Here is an 18,379-nt window from a genome sequence, read left to right as displayed (position 1 = left end):
TTCACAGAGGCGGAAACTGAGGCTCTGCCAGGTGACGTCACTTGCCAGAGCTTACACAACCTGTCGGTGCAGAGCTGGACTTAGAGTGGGCAAATCCACATCTGAATGCCCCCGAAGTTGTATGTAGGTTTTCTTACAGTACGGTGGTTTTCTTGCACACACAAAAATGTCTGCCCCATATTTGGGTTCCTCTGCGGCACCCACCGTTGTCACTCAACACATGAAAACACTTGGGGTGAGGATGTGGCACATTTTGAGTTCTGTATGTGACCTGTGAACCCCATGAGCCATCTGGACTTTCCCTTTGCCTAGGACACAGTGGGGGTTTGCTGCCTAGGATTTCAGGATATAGAGCCTCAACATCCTAGGGACAAAGTCCTCCACTCCCAGAGACCCATTTCAGTCCCGCTTGTCTCCCAGGGCCCCTGCCGCCTCCCACCACACCCAGGAGCCTTCTCTCACCACCCTGCTCCTCCTTCCCCAGCAGCTCCCAGGGGGACGGGTGGTAATCATTTTGAGATCTTCAGAGAGAGGCAGGGCTGCTGTTAACCACAGAGCATCAGAACTGGAAGGGGCCCAAGGGTTGCTATAGTCTGTGCCTTATACCCCACTCCTGCCATTGGCTCTAGGCAGCAGCAGCTTCAGACCAAGGGGGAGGCAGGCCCCTAATTGTTACACTCCGTGATGATTATGAAGTCAGCTCATTGCACCCCCATCCCACGCTAACTAAGGGTGGGTCCACTGCCCCTGGTTTCTCTCTGCTTCCTGTCAGCTGTGTAGTGACGGCTGTGGTCCCAAACAAACAAGATGGCATCAGAGACACTATGTAGAGTGGGAGATGGGGAAGAAGCCATGCTGAAGAAGGAAACCCTCAACGTTCTGAATGCACTTGATCAACTGTCGAAGCCCTTTCCAAACCCCAAGTCTATGAACAGGACCGTCACTACCAAAGGCCTCCCACTTTCCGCAAGGGGCAGTTTGGTTAACTTCTTGCAGGAAGATACCATCAGTCTATCGTAAGACAAAAGTCTGGTCCTATCCTCCTTTCTAAGGCCAGAGGGTAGAGGTGGGGAGAAGGGCTTGAGTTGGCCACTTAACAGACTGAGCCACCCACGTGCCCCGTGGTTTAGTTTTATGTGCACGTTCAGTATAGTAGGTAATACGTATTTACTTTGGGTCAAGGTAAAAAAAAGATCTGAAAGCCAAAATTTTTGGATTCCGTACTTTATCAGTAAATAAATAAATTAAATAAAAAAAGAAAACACATACAAGGTTTTTCATTGTAATAGCCAAGAATTGGTAAAAATACAAATATCCATGTAATGAAAAATGTACAGCAGTTACAATGACTGAACCAAAGCTACATGTGTCAGTACAAACAATGTTGGAGTGCCTGGCTGGTTCAGTTGGTGGAGTGCGGGCCTCTTGGTCTCCGGGTTGTGGGCTCAAGCCCCATGCTGGGTGCAGAGATTACTTAAAAATAAAATCTTTTTAAAAAAATAAATAAAAATTTGGGGAGCCTGGGTGGCTCAGTGGGTTAAAGCCTCTGCCTTCGGCTCAGGTCATGATCCCAGGGTCCTGGGATCGAGCCCCGCATCAGGCTCTCTGCTCAGCAGGGAACCTGCTCCCCCTTCCCCTGCCTGCCTCTCTGCCTACTTGTGATCTCTGTCTGTCAAATAAATAAATAAAATCTTTTTTAAAATAAATAAATAAATAAATAAAATTTTAAAGATCAATGGGGTAAAAAAAAAAGCAAGCTGCTGGTCAATGTGTGATATCATTTGTTTATATGAAGTTTTAAAATACGCAAAATAAGTCGATGTTGCTGAAGGATAGCAGACATCGCTCACAAACCTATGGAGACACATGTATAATAATAAACACAAAACCTGAAATGTGCTGTACTGGTTACCGTGGAGTGGTCATGTGCGGGACAGAAGTGTCCTGCAGGCTTTAGCTATGCTGGTGAGGTCTACTTCTGAAATTGGATGGTTGCTAAGTGGAAGCTTAATATCTCATTCTTTATTTTCTCATTTTATCATATATTCATTTTTTCCAGTTTTATTGAGATGCAGTTGGCACATAACGTTGTATCCTTGGAAGGTGTATAACATGATTTGATGTGTGCGTGTGTGTGTGTGTGTGTGTGTGTGGTGAAGTGATTGCCCCAATAAGTTCCATTTCCATCTGTCACCACTCATGGTGACAAATTTGCCTCTTGTGATACAAACTTTTAAGATCCGCTCTTTTAGCAAGTTTCAAATACACAATAAGGTGTTATTAGTTTTTGAAGATTTCATTTATTTGTTTGACAAGAGAGAGAGCAAGCACAAGCAGGCGGGGTGGCAGGTAGAGGGAGAGGGAGAAGCAGGCTCCCTGCTGAGCAGGGAGCCCACTGTGGGACTTGATCCCAGGACCCTGGGATCATGACCTGAGTCAAAGGCAGACGCTTAACCAACTGAGCCACCCAGGCACCCCAAATTTTTATTTATTTATTTTTTTAAATTTTATTTTTAAGTAATCTCTGCACCCAGCATGGGGCTTGAGCCCACAACCTCGAGACCAAGAGGTATTATTATTATAATTATATTATATATATATATATTATAGTATTATTAATTATAGTTATTATACTGTATAGTATATTATGCTATATTATATAGTGTATACTGTGTAGTATACTGTATAGTTATTATACTGTATACAGTTATACTGTATATTATATTATACTGTATAGTTATACTCTATGCTATATAGTTATTATACTGTATAGTGTATGTTATATATAAGTTATATATACAGTTATTATACTGTATAGTGTATATACTGTAAACTGTGTATATTATACTGTATAGTGTATGTTATATTGTATATATTATGCTATATAGTTATACTGTTATACTGCATAGTATAGTTATTATACTGTACACTGTGGTATATATGTATACTGTATACTGTGTATTATATGTATACTGTATTGTATTATACTGTATAGTTATATATACTGTATAGTATATTATATCTGCTAATATATTATTCTTGATTATCTTGTATATGTGTAAAATATTTCATAATTTAACAAAGTTTGGATGGAAGGAAAAGTTTTTTGAGTGTTTACCCCCATATTTGTAAATCTTACATGTACTATTATTAATTTTACATGCTACATATTAATATTGTTAAATGTCAGAAAACCTAAGTAGGGGCGCCTTGGTGGCTGAGTGGGTTAAGCCTCTGCCTTGTGCTCAGGTCCTGGGATCGAGCCCTGAATCGGGCTCTCTGCTCAGCAGGGAGCCTGCTTCTCTCCCTCTGCCTGCCTCTCTGCCTACTTGTGATCTCTGTCAAATAAATAAAACCTTAAAAAAAAAAAAGAAAGAAAATCTAAGTAAATAAATTAAAGATTTTATTTTTTTTTTAAAGATTTCGTTTATTTATCAGAGAGAGAGAGCGAGCACAGGCAGACAGAGGCAGAGGGAGAAGCAGGCTCCCCGCCAAGCAAGGAGCCCGATGCGAGACTCAATCCCAGGATGCTGGGATCATGACCCGAGCCAAAGACAGCTGCTTAACCAACTGAGCCACCCAGGTGTCCCAAGATTTTATTTTTATTTATTTGTTGGAGAGAGCACAGAGGCAGGCAGAATGGCAGGAAGAGAGGCAGAGGGAGAAGCAGGCTCCCCACTGTGCAGGGAGCCCGATGTGGGACCCGATCCCAGGACACAGGGATCATGACCCCAGCTGAAGGCAGCCGCTCAACCGACTGAGCCACACAGGCATCCCCTAAGTAAATAAATTAGTAATTACTCTTAAACAGTAGAAGTAAATACAAGTAAAGTTTAATTATTTTTCTTTTAGATACTTTCAGATATTTTTCCATACTCCCCTTAGACTGGCTTGGGACTTCCCCGGGGATATGTACACCCACTTTGGAAGGAGGACTTAAGGGTTGAGCACCATTTCTCAAATTGTGGTTCTCCGAATACAGGGCTCAGAATTTGTCTGAAGACCTTATTAAAGATACGTTAGCAGCTTCCCTAGTCCCATCCCAAAGTGGGGCAGGGACCGGGAATCTGCATTTTTTCAGTAAGTGCCCTGGGGTGGTTGATGCCTTGCTACAGAGTGCTAAGAATGTTCTGAGTGGTTCAGAAGCAGCTGGGGATTTTGGTGAGCAGGGTGCAAGGAGGGCCCTCCGGGAGCTTCTCAGCTTTGCGGGCCGGGGTGGCGGCAGCCTCCTGCGAGCTCACCTGTCTCCCTCCCACTCAGGAAGTCGATGCCAGTGGAGGACTCTGAATGCAGCTCTGACGACACCAGCATCTCCCCCATCTCATCCACCTTGCTGAATCCCATCAAACTGGCTGTGACCCAGCCCAACAGCAGCTTCTTCGCAGGGATGCTGGAGGGCGAGCTGAACAAACTCAGCTTCTCCTCGGTGGCCAAGGAGTTAGAAAATAGGGACCTGGCCCTCTGCCCCCATGAGTCAAAATCTCAAATCGCCCCTGGGGGCCTGCTGGACCTTGACAACCCTGAGCTGGACACGGACACCTCCTCGACCCCCTCAGAGTCCTCTATAGTCATGGACGTGCCAGAGGCCCCCTTCATCTGTGAACACACTGTCAGCGATTCCACAGCTGTGGTATGTTTCCCTCTAGGTGCGTTTGGCGCAGGCTCCACAGCCGCCCCCATGTGCTAGGCACTGAGCTGAGCTCCACAGGGTGTATGAAGACACCCACTCACTGCCTGCGGAGTGAGGCTGTGTTTTTAAGGACCTCCAGGGCTAGCCACAAATGGGCACAGTGCTGTAGGAAAAGCTCAGATCAAGTGTCACCAGGAATTTAGAGGGAAAGAAACATTATTTCTGGGTGCAGGAATACGCCTGGTGGCTTTGGTAACATTTGAGCTGGGACGCAGAGGTAGGGTGTGAATGTCCAGGGATGGGAGAATGGTGTTCCGTGGACGGGCTGACACGAGCAACGCCTCACAGGGGAGAGAATGTGGGAGCAAACATTCAGGTCTCAATCCGGGGCTTCTCACTATATTCAGTACCTGCAGATCCAATCTTCTTGTTAAAAATGAGGTTCCTGGGGGGGGGGGGGCGCCTGGGTGGCTCAGTGGGTTAATCCTCTGCCTTGGGCTCAGGTCATGATCTCAGGGTCCTGGGATCGAGCCCCATACCGGGCTCTCTGCTCGGCAGGGGGCCTGCTTCCTCCTCTCTGCCTGTGTCTCTGCCTACTTGTGATCCTTGTCTGTCAAATAAATAAGTAAAATCTTAAAAAAAATGAGGTTCCTGGGGCTCATCCCTGGATATTCTAACTCAGTAGGTCTGCCTGGGGGCCTGCAAATCTGCACCACTAACAAACTCCCAGATGAGGCCAATGGACTGTGGGCCCCGGGCCGAATAGCACTGTTCTAGAGGCCAGGACAGCGAACAGAGGGGAAAATTAGTCCAGAGTCATTTTTTCAGAGGTCCTGCACTGTTAGGCTACTATAGACTTTTCTGTAAGTGGTAGAGAACAGCTGTTTGCAAAGCTTTGTATCTGTCGGTGGATGGAATTTGAGCTGTATTTTATTTTCATTTTTATTTTTTAAAGATTTTATTTATTCATTTGACAGAGATCACAAGTAGGCAGAGAGGCAGGCAGAGAGAGACGGGGTGGTGGGGAAGCAGGCTCCCCGCTGAGCAGAAAGCCCAATGTGGGGCTCGATCCCCAATGTGGGGCTCGATCATGACCTGAGCCGAAGGCAGAGGCTTTAACCCACTGAGCCACCCAGGTGCCCCAATGAGCTGTGTTTTAGAAGATAGATCTGGAAGTCCCAGAGGAGCAGTGTCTCTTAAAGTGTGGTTCTCAGACCACCAACAGCATCAGCACCACACCGCAACATGTTAGCAGTTTAAATTCTCATCCCCTCCACCTCCCCCGTGGATGGGCCTATCAAATCAGAAACTGTGGGGGCCTGCAATCTGTTTCACTGAGTCCTCTAGCATATCCTGATGCACACCCAAGTTTGAGACCCGCTGGCCTGGATGGAGGGGAAACTGGGAATGGGAAACCAGACAGGAGGCAGCAGGGCCAGGAATCTGCAGTGTTAACAGAAACTCCCTGAGCTCTTCTCGTAGCCCGAAGTATGTGGCCTCTGGAGCTACCCGTTTGAACTTTGGATCTGGCATTCTGTGACCCCAGGCCAGCCACTTGTCCTCTCTGAGCTTGTAACCTCATCTGCAATGAACAACGTAGACAAGATGAACTTTAAGGGTCCTCTCAAGTAGTCTAGAAGAAATATGTGATGGGGATACTCTCTGAAGGGGGTGGGGGTGCCCAGGGAGTCACCTCTGCTGCAGGGCCGTGGGGTCCCTTATACCTTCCATCGGCCCTGCGTCAGCCCTGGGAGGGGCAGGGGATGGGAGTGGGGCACTCAGGGGGGTTGGGAGGGAGGGGAGGACAGCCTGGAGCAGGTCTGATGAGAAGCCTGGGGGGGGCTCTCTTCCTCTAGATTTCCTGGACCTATGCCCTAGGCAAGCAGCAGGTCAGTTTCTACCAGGTCCTATTGCAGGAGGTGGCCAGGACACATGACAATGAGCCACCCAAGGCAAAGAATCGCCCGTGGATCTTCAACAAGATCTTGGGCACCACCGTCAAGCTGATGGAGCTGAAGCCTAACACGACTTACTGCCTCACCGTCCGCGCCGCCAACACAGCCGGGGTGGGGAAGTGGTGCAAGCCCTACAAAGTGAGCCCTGGGAGATGAGAGCCCGGGGCGGGTGGGGGAGGCGGGGAGAGATGTCTGAGCCAGGGGTTTGGGAGGCTTGGGGACACCCTGATGACCCCACGGCTCATCTTCCTGCTGGCTGTCTTTCTGCCTGGAAGAATGAGTGTGAATTCCAGGCTGCTTTCTCCTGGAGGTGGAAGGACTAAGCCCCTCTGGGGCCCCCTGGGGAATGCAAACTAATCTATTCACCAGCCTCTCTCTAATGTTTAGCTTCCACCGTTAGCTCTGGGATTCTTCAACTCAGTACCAAGACTTGAGAGCAGGCCAGGGAGTGAAGGACATTGAGGGTAACATAGGGCAGAGGTGAAAGGGGGACAAAGAAGGGAAGGAAGGGAGGTGGGCAGGGGCGTGGGGGTGGGGGCTTCCAGCCCTGGGGCTGGAAACCTCACATAATAGGGAAGGCACAGGTTCACACTCTTGTAGGGATCCATGAGCAGGTGGTAAGGCTCACCAAGACCCCATTTGGGCCAACAAAGAGCTGAGCCAGGGTCAGGTCTGGGAAGGAATCTTGAGGAGTTTTGTTTTATTCCAGTTTGCAACCGTGGCCACTGACTTGAACAGCTTCCCTGAGAACAACCCTATCCAGATCACCGTGCAGCGCAAGGAACCCCAGAGGAAAACCGTGTCCCTTGGGCTGGAGGACATGCGGAAGCTCGAAGATCTGGAATACCTGTTTCCCTACTAAGGGCCCCAGGAAGCCCCGCGGCGCCTACCTTCAGCTTCAGCCCAGGGCTCTCAGGAACCAGAATCGTGAAATGGGACCACCAACACCATGCTAGGGAACTGCTGACCAGCCCGCCTGGGGCTTGGTGGCGGTGGTCCCCAAACTCCACCCCTGGGTTGGGGCCAAGGCTAGACAGGAGCTCCACTCGCCTGGAGACGTCAGAGGCCAGGTCAGGTCAGCCACTGCCCACAGCCACTAGGCGTCCCTTCCCCAGATTTGGACTGGGTCCAGATCCCTCATTAAAGCACTGCAGGCCACCCAGCACCCTGAGTTCTGCTTCATGCCGACAGTAGGGCTGGCTGCCATCCACCCTCCTGGCTTCTGCTGGGACTGGAAGTCCAGCTTGGGATTAAGGGACACAGAACACAAGGGTGGCCGGGCAGCGGGCTCTTATCCTCACCTACTGTTTGGCTCTGCCAACACCACCCCTTGCCCTGTGCAAGAACAGATGTTACTCAAAGACCGGGACAAACGGCCATGCTGGAGAGAGGTGGTGGCAGTCTAGCTTGTCCACACCAGACCTGGGCTCGGGAAGGACGGGTGCAAAGTGCATAGTTTGGGGGTGCAACCTGATTTCCTCCTGGTTCTTCCTGGATGTGAGGGTATGGACAAACCATTTAAGCTCCCCAGGCTGTCTCAGGGATGCGAGAACCCTTCAAGCACAACAGCAGGGTTACCACGAGGCTCCCATGAGCGCACCGCAGAGCAAGGGCCCATGCAGGGTAGGAACTCGGCAGTCAGCACCGCCCTTTGCCCTTTGTGCGCCTCAGTGCGGAGACCTCTGTGCCAGGTGGAGACTGAGATGCACAGCCAGACCTGAGAGCATGGTGGGGGGAGGGAGATTAGAAACACCATGGCCATGACCCTGAGTAGACTGTTCAAGGTCATTTTGAAATTCACCCTGAGCAGATTGCCTGAGCATCGAAACAGGAGAAAGTAGAGGCAGGATGCTTGCAAGGCAAGGTTCTGGTCGAGTCTGAGGACATCCGGTGGGATTCCCTCTATTCCGTGAAAGCCCTCCTAGGCCAAAGAATCATGGTCCCCTCTCCCACCATACCCACTGCTGCTGCAGCGCTGCCCCCTGCACGCTCTGGGACCCCCAGGACAGCTGTCACCTTCCGCTCTGTACCCCGAGCGCCCAGCACAGAGCTCACTGCACAGTGGGACCTCGAGGAGAGTGCTGTGTGGGAGGGGGCGGAGGAGAGCACATCACCCCATGGTGATGAAGGTGGTGTGATCTCTGCTGTCCAGCAGCCATATGCTAGCGTTGCAGGACTGCATTCCTAGCCACCTGGGACTCTGGGGAACGGAGACAGCTGCACGTGGCTGGCATCTACCATATCGGACAGCGCAGGCTGTTTTCCTCTGGCCACCATCCTGTGGCTTCAGCCAGTATCCCTGCCTCAACTGGCCTCTCCCTCGCAGGTGCAGGAGAGAGAAGAGAAGCAACTTTCCCATTAGTAGCGTTTTGGTGCAGCCCAGAGGGAGGGGTTAGGCAAAATGATGTAGCATAGTCCTCTGGTGAGCCTTGGGATTCTAGGACAAGGAACCACAACTTGAGTACACAAAATAGAAGCGATTTATTTGGTCACAGAATCTCGGCTCTGACACTGAATAGAAAGAACATTTAGGAAAGGAGAAGGGGCAGCAGCAGGGCTCCATAGCCGGGCCCCCACCACCAGCGATGGGATGGCCAAGGGCTGAGCTCACTGGTAGTCCCCCGGGACCTCCGCTCTCTGGCTCCAAGGACAGCAGGCCATGCTCATTAGCAGAGTCACCATGTTGACCTTTGGTCTGTGTCGGGGCAAGCAGCTGGCAGAGGCAAGTGCAGGTAGAGGTCCCCAAGAACTTGGGATTTTTCATCTTCTCCATCTGTGGGAGGAGGGGAGGGAAGAGCATGGTATGTCTCATCTTGGGAAGGGAGGATGCAAGATAATCCCAGGAGCCCATGACAGGGAGAGCCTGTGGTTCACTCAGTCATCAAAAGCCTCACTATCATGTCTGCTCCAGCTACCCAAAGTTAGGTGAGGTACCCACTGCCTGCCCTGGCCAAGGCCTCATCCCAGGGCCTGGCTGCTCGTGTGTCCACGAGGGTCATCTAATGGCAAACGACGGTTCTCTCCCAAGTACACACGCTTCAGCTTCCCAAGGCCGTTCACCTATCTTTGATCGCCCCGTCTGCTGAAGCTTGGCAACTCCCATGAGGCAGGTGAACCGCACACTTTCCAAGACTGCACAGTGAAAGCCAGAGCCAGGATTGGAAGTGAGAACTACCGCCTCCTGCTGGAGGGCCCCTGGGCCTGCCCCCCGGAGAGCACCGTCAGAGTTTCCCATATTCCCGGGAATTCCGCACCTGCCCTCTTAACCACCAAAAGAACCTGGCGCCACACACTGTCTTTGGCCCCTGGAGAGCCTTCGGAATTCACCAGAAGGGAAAGGTGTCGAGAGTGACCAACTTGAGGGCAGGAGAGCCAAGCACACACTCACATCCGGAGGCATTTGTCCTTTCCACCACTTGCTACCCTCTGGCCATCCGGACTCCAGTCAACAGCGTATACCTAAACCGAGGTGGGGGTTGTGGGAGGCAGGTCAGTAAAGAGGGTGGGGGGCAGAAGGGCCAGGCTTCAGCCCCACCGCCCACCCCACTTCTGCTCATAAGGGTCAGCCATACCTCATCCGCGTGGCCTGGCAGGTCCGCGGCCAGCTTCTGGGCCTTCACATCCCACACCTTCAGTGTGCTGTCACTGCTGCCGCTGACCAGGAGCCGGCTGTCGGCTGACCATGCGATCTGGTACACAGCGGCCACATGGCCACGCAGGGAAGCCAGGTACCTGGGCCAGGAAAAGGGGGAAGACGGGTATTAGGTCTTCGAACCTGTCTGAAGGGGCCCCTATTCCGACGGCAGTGGTTCTCAACATTAGTTGCACATTGAGAATTACCTGGGAATGTTTACAAAATCTCACTGCCTAGCCCCTATCCCAGGGTAATCATTGCCAAGGGCATAAAGATTTTATAAAACTTTCCCAAATGAGCTGCTTCTAGGGGGCCTCTTGCCAGGCCTCTGTACCTGCACAACTTTGCCGGACTTAGAATCCAATGGAGCCACCTGCTTAGTCCCTCTGTCTGACAGCCCCTAACGCAAGCTGCCTGCTGGCAGGTGGCATGGAATAACAGTGGGCCAGGCCCACCTGGAACTTTCTGACCAATACAGATTAGCTACGTCTATTTGGACAAGATTAGGCCTCTCTGAGTCCATTTCCTATCTTGAAAAAGAAGGGCTGCCGTGTGGCCCTGGCCCCGGCAAGGGTCTCCCTCATCCCCTTTCTCTTCTTGCCTGTGCCTTTGCCTCTCCTCTGATCTAGTTCACCTCAAGACCATGGTGCCTCATTACACCAGTGCTTCTCAGACTTTAATGGGAGCAGACTCACCCAGTGACCTTGTGAAAATCCAGATTCTGATTCACAAGGTCGGGCTGGGGCTCGAGGTCCAGCATTACTATGGAGCTCCTGGATGCTGCTGCTGCCGGTGTGCAGACCACACTTGGAGGCGGCCCAGGAAATGACTACACCCCAAACCTGCACTTCTGCCGCACACCTGGCCGTCTTAAGGTCATTTCTCTCCTTTGATACGAAAGGAGCTAGCATTTCAGTGCCCATTTACTGCCAGTTCTAAATATATCATCTCACTTAACTCTCGTAATGAAGCTGAGAGGTAGGGGTCTTCATATAACAAAAGAGGAAACAGAGGCTCGGAATATCTAAATGCTTGCCAAAGCCACACAGCCAGTAAGTGGCAGAGCCAAGCTCCTTCCAGAAGACTAGAGCCCTTCCTCTTCCTTCCCACACCCCACTCACTTGCCCGTCCTGCCGTCCCACAGTTTGATGGACTTGTCGAAGGAGGCGCTGGCGACAATGCGGGAGTCAGGGGAGAAGAGCACCTGGTTGATGAGGGCTTGGTGTCCCGTCATCCGTGCAAGGGGCTTCTTGTCCTCTGCTGGGAACCACAGGAACAAGGTGAAGTCGTCTGAGCCAGACACCAGCCTCTCTGGGCCCTGGCCCTAGGGGAGGCAGAAAGCACACTGTGTTGGACATGGCTTCAGACAGGAGAGCCCCACCTCAGCAGCAAACACACCCCCGATGACCCCACACTGGCACAGAGGCTGGCATTAGGAGAAGTGAGGCCTGGCCAGCTACCGACTCACTTGGGGCCCCTGACAAGTCACTCCCCGCAAAAGGAAGCTTTATGCACATGGAATGATTTTTAATCACTGTACATAATTATGAGAAAAAGCAAGGTACAGAATAGCGTGTTTAAAAAAGGGAAGGATTCGGGCGCCTGGATGGCTCCGTTGGTTAAGCGTCCCACTCTTGATTTCGGTTCAGGTCATGATCTCAGGATCACGGAATCGAGCCCCAACACGGGCTCCATGCTGGGCATGGAGCCTGCTTAAGATTCTCTCTCTTCTTTGCAAACCCTGCCACTCCCACTCTCTCTCTCAAAAAAGGGATATTAAATGTGGATTTGTATGCGTGTATATGTATGAAGTCTCTGGAAGGAAACAGAATGCATCTAGAAGAAACGGAAGGGCCACACATGGGAGATGGGAGACTTTTTCACTATCTACCTTTTTGTGTTCTTTGCTCCCTAGAGCACATAAAATGTGTTACTTTGAATAAAATAAAAAAGAGAGGTGCTTGGGTGGCTCAGTTGGTTGAGTGCCCAACTCTTGGTTTTAGCTCAGGTCATGACCTCGGGGTCGTGGGACCGAGCCCTGTATCAGGCTCCATGATCAGCAGGAAGACTGCTTGAGATTCTCTCTCTCCCTCTCCACCCCTCCCACCCCCGCTTGTGCTAGTGCTCCCTCTCTCAAATAAATAGATTTTGGAAAAAAAAAAAAAAAAAGAAAATGTAATAAATAGATAAGCAAATAAATGAAACAAAATGATTAAAATGATCTCTATGTATTGGGATTTTAGGAGTGTAAACTAGGATCATCACAAACTTTCTGGAAAAGCAAAGGGGGGAGGGGCCTGAGTGTCTGCACCGTTGAAGGGACCCGTGGAGGATGAGGACAGAGCTAGGCATGCTGATGGCCAGCAAACACTCACCCGCACAAGGTCGTATCGCCTCTGAGCCCTGTCCTTCAACTCCTGCACTGTGGCCAGGTACCGGAGGGGAGAGGAGATGAGAAGGCCGATTAGAAAATCCCATGCCAATGGCAAACACTCCAGCCCAGGTCTGAATCCTGCACCCTGAGCCAGAGAAGCAGCTCCTTCCCAGGCAGCCCTCCCCGCCCACTCACAGGACCCCTGGAGGTCTTGGGCATTCACTGAGGCCTCAGCTGGCTCAAAGGCTCCTGTGCGCAGGGCGTAGTCAGTGCTGAGCGCCATGGTATTCACCCAGTGGCCGTGGCCTTGCAGAGTTCGGCACAGCACACCCTAGGGCAGAGGGAGTCAGATCAGACACGCTCCCACCCCACTCTCCACCCTAGGGAACCAGTACCCCCAGGTTAGCCCCAGAGACAGTGATGCGGGACTCAGAATCAGGATCCTCATTCACTGTGATCCTGATCAAGTCACCCCTCTGGACTCAAGTCTCTCCTCATGTCTAAAATGAACGTACTGGGCCAGATCACGGTTTCTGCAAGTATGTTTCATGGGAAGGAAGTGAAGGATGTAAGAATACATGGGCACCGGGATACCGGGATACTGCAGGTTCCTGACAGGCTTCCTGCAGTGGGAACATCTGGGCCGCGCTAACGAACACTGGAACCTCCACTCTCATGAGCGCCAACCACAGGACCCAATGGCCAACGTGCCTTCCAGCCCTGGCACCCTGTGGCCTGAGATTTCTCCAGGAAGGGTTCTGGACCCTCCCACCCCCATGCCGGCTCTTACATCATGAGCCCTCCAGACTTTGATGGTGCGGTCCTGGGAGGCAGAGTAGAGAAGGCCGTCCCCTCCCCACCGGAGACAGGTGACTGACTGCGTGTGCCCGGTAAGGATGCGCTCACAGCGGCCCACAGTCGTATCCCAGACCCGCACGCTGCCATCCTTAGAGCTGCTGGCCACGTAGCGGCACTCTGGGTTCCTGGAGAGCAGGAGATGCGACCTCACTTCTGACCTGGCAATGCCCACAGCACCTCCCCACGCTTAGCTCGAAAGCCAAGGACAATGACGCGACCGCTTCCTGACCCATGATTAAGCTGCATTACAAGGCAGCTCTCAGACCCACAACGAGCAGGTCCTCTCAAGCAGCAACACAGGCTTAGAACACCTGCCCCACCATCCCCCATGCCATTACTGTCCGTCAGGCTGGCCGTCTCGCCCCTGCAGCAGGGGAGAGGACAGTTTTGAACCCCAAGCTCCTCATCCCCCCCAACTCCATCAGTGTCACTTACGCATGGAGGGGCTCCCAGCTCAGGCCTGTGATCCACTTGCTGTGGCCGGCGAGGGGCCTGCCCACCTGCTTCCCTGTGCCTGGGTCCCACAGGAGAATCTGAAGGACAGAAGCTTACTGAATAGCCCTCCCCCAAATGTCCCTGGGCCCACCAGGGGTCCCCACTCACTGCCCCCAAACAACCCTTCCCTGAGGACCCCCGAACCTGATTTGGCCCAACTAGGAACGGAGCCCAGAGTCCCTGCCCAGTTACCCTGACCACCACCTACCTGGCCATTCTTGCAGCCTGAGGCCAGCTTCTTGCCGTCTGGGGACCAGGATATGCTAAGCACCCAGTGTCTGTGTCCTAGGAAAGCAGGGGGAGGGAGAAAGGAGGGAGCAAATCTGTCTCTATTCCCTGTGCTTAGCAGTGCCTGACCCTCTTCAACTAGTCCCAGAATAAATGAGCAGTTGAACCAAAGGAGAGATGAGAGAGGGTTTTCGGCAAAGGGAGAACCCACTCCAAGTGCTAAAGCCATGCATCTGCTGCAGAAAGAGCATTTCCACTTTCTATTAGTTCCTTACACGAGAGATGCTATAAGGCATTTGCACACATGTCCTCCTCTATAATTCTCGTGACAGCTCTAAGGTATGCAGCAAGAACGATCCCCAATTTTTCAGATGACAAGAGTGAAGCTTGGGAGGCACGACCTACGCACACAAGGTCACCCAACTAGCGTGTGGTGACCGGAAGCATCAGCGCCAGCTGGGGCCCTGACATGCAGATTCTCAGGCCGCATCTCAGAACTAAACAGACCAAGACTCTGGGGCTGGGGCCCAGCAATCGCATGTTAACAAGCCTCCCAGCTGACTCTGATGCACAGTCAAGTCTGAGAACCACTGTGGTAGAGGTTGGATGAAGCCAGGTTCTCCTTGCTACTAGCTGTCAGCACAACCCACAACCCCACACTGATTCTCCGGTCCAGTCTCTGCTTGTTTGTGGCTGGTCAGGCTCGAAGGGGCGGTCTCTACCTAGAAACGGGCAGCTGCTAGCTGGCTATGAAGGGGCTGAATCAGTTCCGGGCCTCCTTAGGAACTAAAGGGCTAACCACACCCGCCCGTGAGTTAAGACTCCCTACATAGCTAATTGCGTACTGACCCTGGCATGTGAAATGCGGTGTCTCGGTGCTGAGATCCCAGAAGCGCACAGTGGTGTCTCCGGAGCCACTGGCCAGGTACCTGGAGAAGAAGAGAGGCCACCTCATCTCTGCAGTGGGGACAAGGGGTAGGGCCTACACCAGAACACTGAGTCTGTGAGTATGTGAGTTTCTGCTCCCTAGTCAACTGTCTTCTGGGCACAGAATCTGGGGCTGGACTTTTCTCTCTCCCCCAAGAAGGAGAAATGTAACACTGATACCATCTTGGAGAAGACCCCAGGCGGCCATTTCTCTCCTTTTCCTTTCTAAAAGGAACGGCCATTGCTATAACCAGGTTTGAAGCTTCTCATTATCCTCGTACAATTGCAAAAAACAAAGAAACTCAGTTTCACAGATGATGAATTAAGTTAGAAAGTGGCTTGTCTGGGTCCCACAGCTAGGGAGTTTGCAACTCAGCTCTCCTGAGATCAAGTCCAGGAAGGATCTCTTCCAAGGTGGGTGTCCTTTAAGACCAAACACCACCGGGAATGTCCCTTACTTGCAATTTGTACCCAGAGCTCAGGTCTTTGATAGGCAGCCTATTGATTTTAACTTGGGGCTACCCTCCCCACCCCAACCTGAGGCTGCCCTCCCACACTTCATGATTCTGCAGCTGTCCTTACTTTCCTGTGGGGCTGAAGGCCACAGAAATGACCGCCTCGCTGTGACCTTCCAAAGAGCTGGTGCAACGGGTCACAGCACGGACCCTGAAGATGGCCTGTGGCTGGTAGATGATGTCAAGGACCTTCTCTGTCTCCACTGCCTGTGACTCCAGCGTCTTCCCCAGTGATGAGATGATCTCAGCATCGTGGACATAGAAAGCCAGTGGCAGGGGATCTTCCTGGAGGGCAATAACAAAGGGCAACTCCTCCATCAAAGGATAGGCAGAAGCTCTCCCCACGGAGCTGTGGGCTGGTGAAGCTTTACTATTTTCTGTTTGGGATACCCCCCACCATGCCCACTGAGCAAGGCCTTTTTAATCCTCAAAGACTAAATGCAGGACAATTACATAGTACTTTAAAATTCTTTATCTTTATCTTATAATAACCAGGAGAGGTCGGCATCAATATTCCCACCTGACAGATGAGAAAACTGAGGCTCAGAGCAGCTACAGGTAATTAGTCCAATGTCCTACTGCTAATGACTAATTCAAGTGCTTCAGAAAGAAAGTCCTTAATTAGCGTTAATATACAGGATTACACAGCGTTTTCTAAATCACCACACTATGCCCTACAATGTGTTAAGAAGCATCCAAAAAAACTGGTTGAAAATGCAGACTGCGTTTTACCCGCAGAGTCCCGGTGTAGTAAATCCGGGGTGGGGTCCGTTACTGTGTTTTTTAAGCCCCTAGACCCACCGGAGGGCAGCATTTTGATAAACTCTGGCTTAGAAGAGCAAGGGTTGTGAATCTGACATTTGGGTTCCATTTCCAAATCCACCACCTACTGCGTGGCACCGTACAGATCACTGAATGCCTCCCGGCCACCCTGTAAAATGGGGGATATTAACGAGGAGCTACGGAGTGGAATCAGACGATGCACCCAATGCGTTCAAAATGCGATCTCTCTCCCCAGATGGACCCTGCTGGACCGCGCGCAAAGCGCTGTCACACTAATTAGATTAGATCTCCTGATCCTCCCCCGAAGTAGGCGGCCCTGCCACGGACGAGGCGCCAGAGTGGTTCACCCACTGTCGTTCAGCAGTGGGACCCCCGAACCCCGGTCCTTGGGTCTCCCGATCCCTTGCGGGCGGGACTCGGGCAGGGCGGCCCGCCCAGCGGAGGAATGAGGGGCCGCCCCGGCCGCCGCTCACCTGGGCCAGCAGCGCGTTGCACACGAGCTGCAGCTTGTCCGGGGTGATGTCCACCGGCACGTCGAACGGGGAGCCCAGCACCTGCCCGCCTTCATCCTGGAACTGCACCAGCAGCCGCTGCACGTCGCCCGCCGCCGCCTCGTCCTGCGCCCACAAGTGCGGGGGGTCAGCCACACCGCCCGACCGGAAAGCCCCCACTGCCGCCTCCCTCCGGCCTTGGGGACCCTGGACCTGAGCGCCCCGCCCGCACTCACGCACACCCACCGCCGCAGCGGCCGCCATCCCGCGTCCCCACGTGGAGGAGAAACACTCCGGCGGGACGGAGCGCCGCCCCTGGGGTCGGGCGGCGCGGCAGCCCGCGACATCGCCCTCTGGTGTGGCGGAGGGGAAGTGCACGCCGTGCCTTGCCCGGCGTGGCGGTGGATGCGTCTGGTACCCGGCTCCGCAACCTCCCCTTGGACAGGTGGTAGTTGCCCCATTCAGTCGCTCCCAGTGCCATGCAGGATACAAACGGCCTTTTGTCTCTGTAGAACAGGGATTCTTGCCCCACTCCACAGATGGGGAAATTAATTGATTTTCCCCAAACTCAGAGACAGGAAATGGCAGAAGACTGAATTGGCTTGGCTCTTGGCAGCAGCAACCTTGCAGGGACGGCTTACAAAACCAGACAGAGCCTGTTGGCTGGAAGGCAGAAATCATCATTATTTTTCAAATGGATCAAATCAATTAGTAATTCTTGAGTACAAAAGCAAAAAGTGTCTACATTTTTCAACACTCGAAAGCAATAGCAACAATGATGGGAATGATAGCAACGTGTCAGGCATTGTTCTCAGTGCTTTACACGTATAACACAGTTAACCCTCACAAAAACCCTTCTGTCTCCAACCCTACAGATGAGCTGAGGCAGAAACCCGCTAACATGAGGGCTCTTAACAGAAACCTGGATCTTCCTTGGAGCTCTCCCCACATCCCAGCAGTCTCCAGCTCTGTCAATCTGGCCTCCTTAACCTGCTCCGAATCTGTTCTCCCCATCTCCTCTCTCACACTCCGGGCTGAGTCAGCATCGTTGCCTACAATAGCCTCTTAAATTGCCTCCCTGTTTCCACTCTTGCCTCTTCCACTCTTGCCACTCCTCTACATTGCAACCAGAGTGACGTTTTTCAGACGAACGATGTGGACTGTCACTCCCCACCCTAAAACCCTACAGTGGTTCCCATTACAAACAGAATAAAGGTCAAACTTCTTCTGTTGGTCCACTCAGCTTTATTTACCTCTCCGGCCACTGCTGTCTCTTTAAGATCAAATTCTTTTAGCTTTTTCTTAGTTCTTCCAAGTCGTGACCCTTCTTGCATTAGTGCCTTTGTACTTGCAGATTTCTCTGTCTGGAACTCTGACAGATTGAGTTGTATCACCCCCTCATCCCAAATTCAGAAATTGAAGCCCTAACCCCTCAGGGTCACTGTACATGGAGATGGACCCTATATGCGGATATTAAGGACTAAATGAG

The 18,379-nt window shown here is 52.0% G+C and overlaps 2 protein-coding genes across 4 annotated transcripts; one reads left to right on the top strand and one right to left on the bottom strand.

The window, feature by feature from the left end:
* The first annotated feature begins 726 nt into the window (after window positions 1–726).
* FNDC8 (fibronectin type III domain containing 8) lies at window positions 727–7,528 on the top strand. Its single transcript, XM_059149449.1, has 4 exons — window positions 727–1,016; window positions 4,261–4,630; window positions 6,487–6,723; window positions 7,295–7,528. Exons 1-4 carry the CDS (start codon window positions 808–810, stop codon window positions 7,445–7,447), a joined length of 969 nt encoding a protein of 322 aa, XP_059005432.1. The 5' UTR covers window positions 727–807; the 3' UTR covers window positions 7,448–7,528.
* A 1,519-nt stretch (window positions 7,529–9,047) lies between these two features.
* On the bottom strand, window positions 9,048–17,210 carry NLE1 (notchless homolog 1). Of its 3 annotated transcripts, none has more exons than XM_059149276.1 (13): window positions 17,137–17,210; window positions 16,873–17,016; window positions 15,684–15,901; window positions 15,024–15,103; window positions 14,155–14,231; window positions 13,887–13,984; window positions 13,384–13,576; window positions 12,789–12,924; window positions 12,595–12,641; window positions 11,341–11,543; window positions 10,158–10,317; window positions 9,974–10,044; window positions 9,048–9,358 (listed from the first exon to the last, which is right to left on the bottom strand). In XM_059149276.1, exons 1-13 carry the CDS (start codon window positions 17,152–17,154, stop codon window positions 9,346–9,348), a joined length of 1,458 nt encoding a protein of 485 aa, XP_059005259.1. In that variant the 5' UTR covers window positions 17,155–17,210; the 3' UTR covers window positions 9,048–9,345. The 3 variants fall into 3 exon arrangements, 2 of the variants coding, with proteins under 2 accessions (XP_059005259.1, XP_059005258.1); XM_059149275.1 differs by having other exon boundaries at window positions 17,131–17,181; XR_009348077.1 differs by lacking the exon at window positions 9,048–9,358 and having other exon boundaries at window positions 11,424–11,543; window positions 17,131–17,165.
* Window positions 17,211–18,379: the final 1,169 nt, after the last annotated feature.

The sequence above is a fragment of the Mustela lutreola genome, chromosome 15, assembly GCF_030435805.1.
Source record: "Mustela lutreola isolate mMusLut2 chromosome 15, mMusLut2.pri, whole genome shotgun sequence".
Classification (NCBI taxonomy): Eukaryota; Metazoa; Chordata; class Mammalia; order Carnivora; family Mustelidae; genus Mustela; species Mustela lutreola.
The sequence above is the reverse complement of the archived record's forward strand: the minus strand, read 5'-3'. Positions and strand labels throughout refer to the sequence as shown.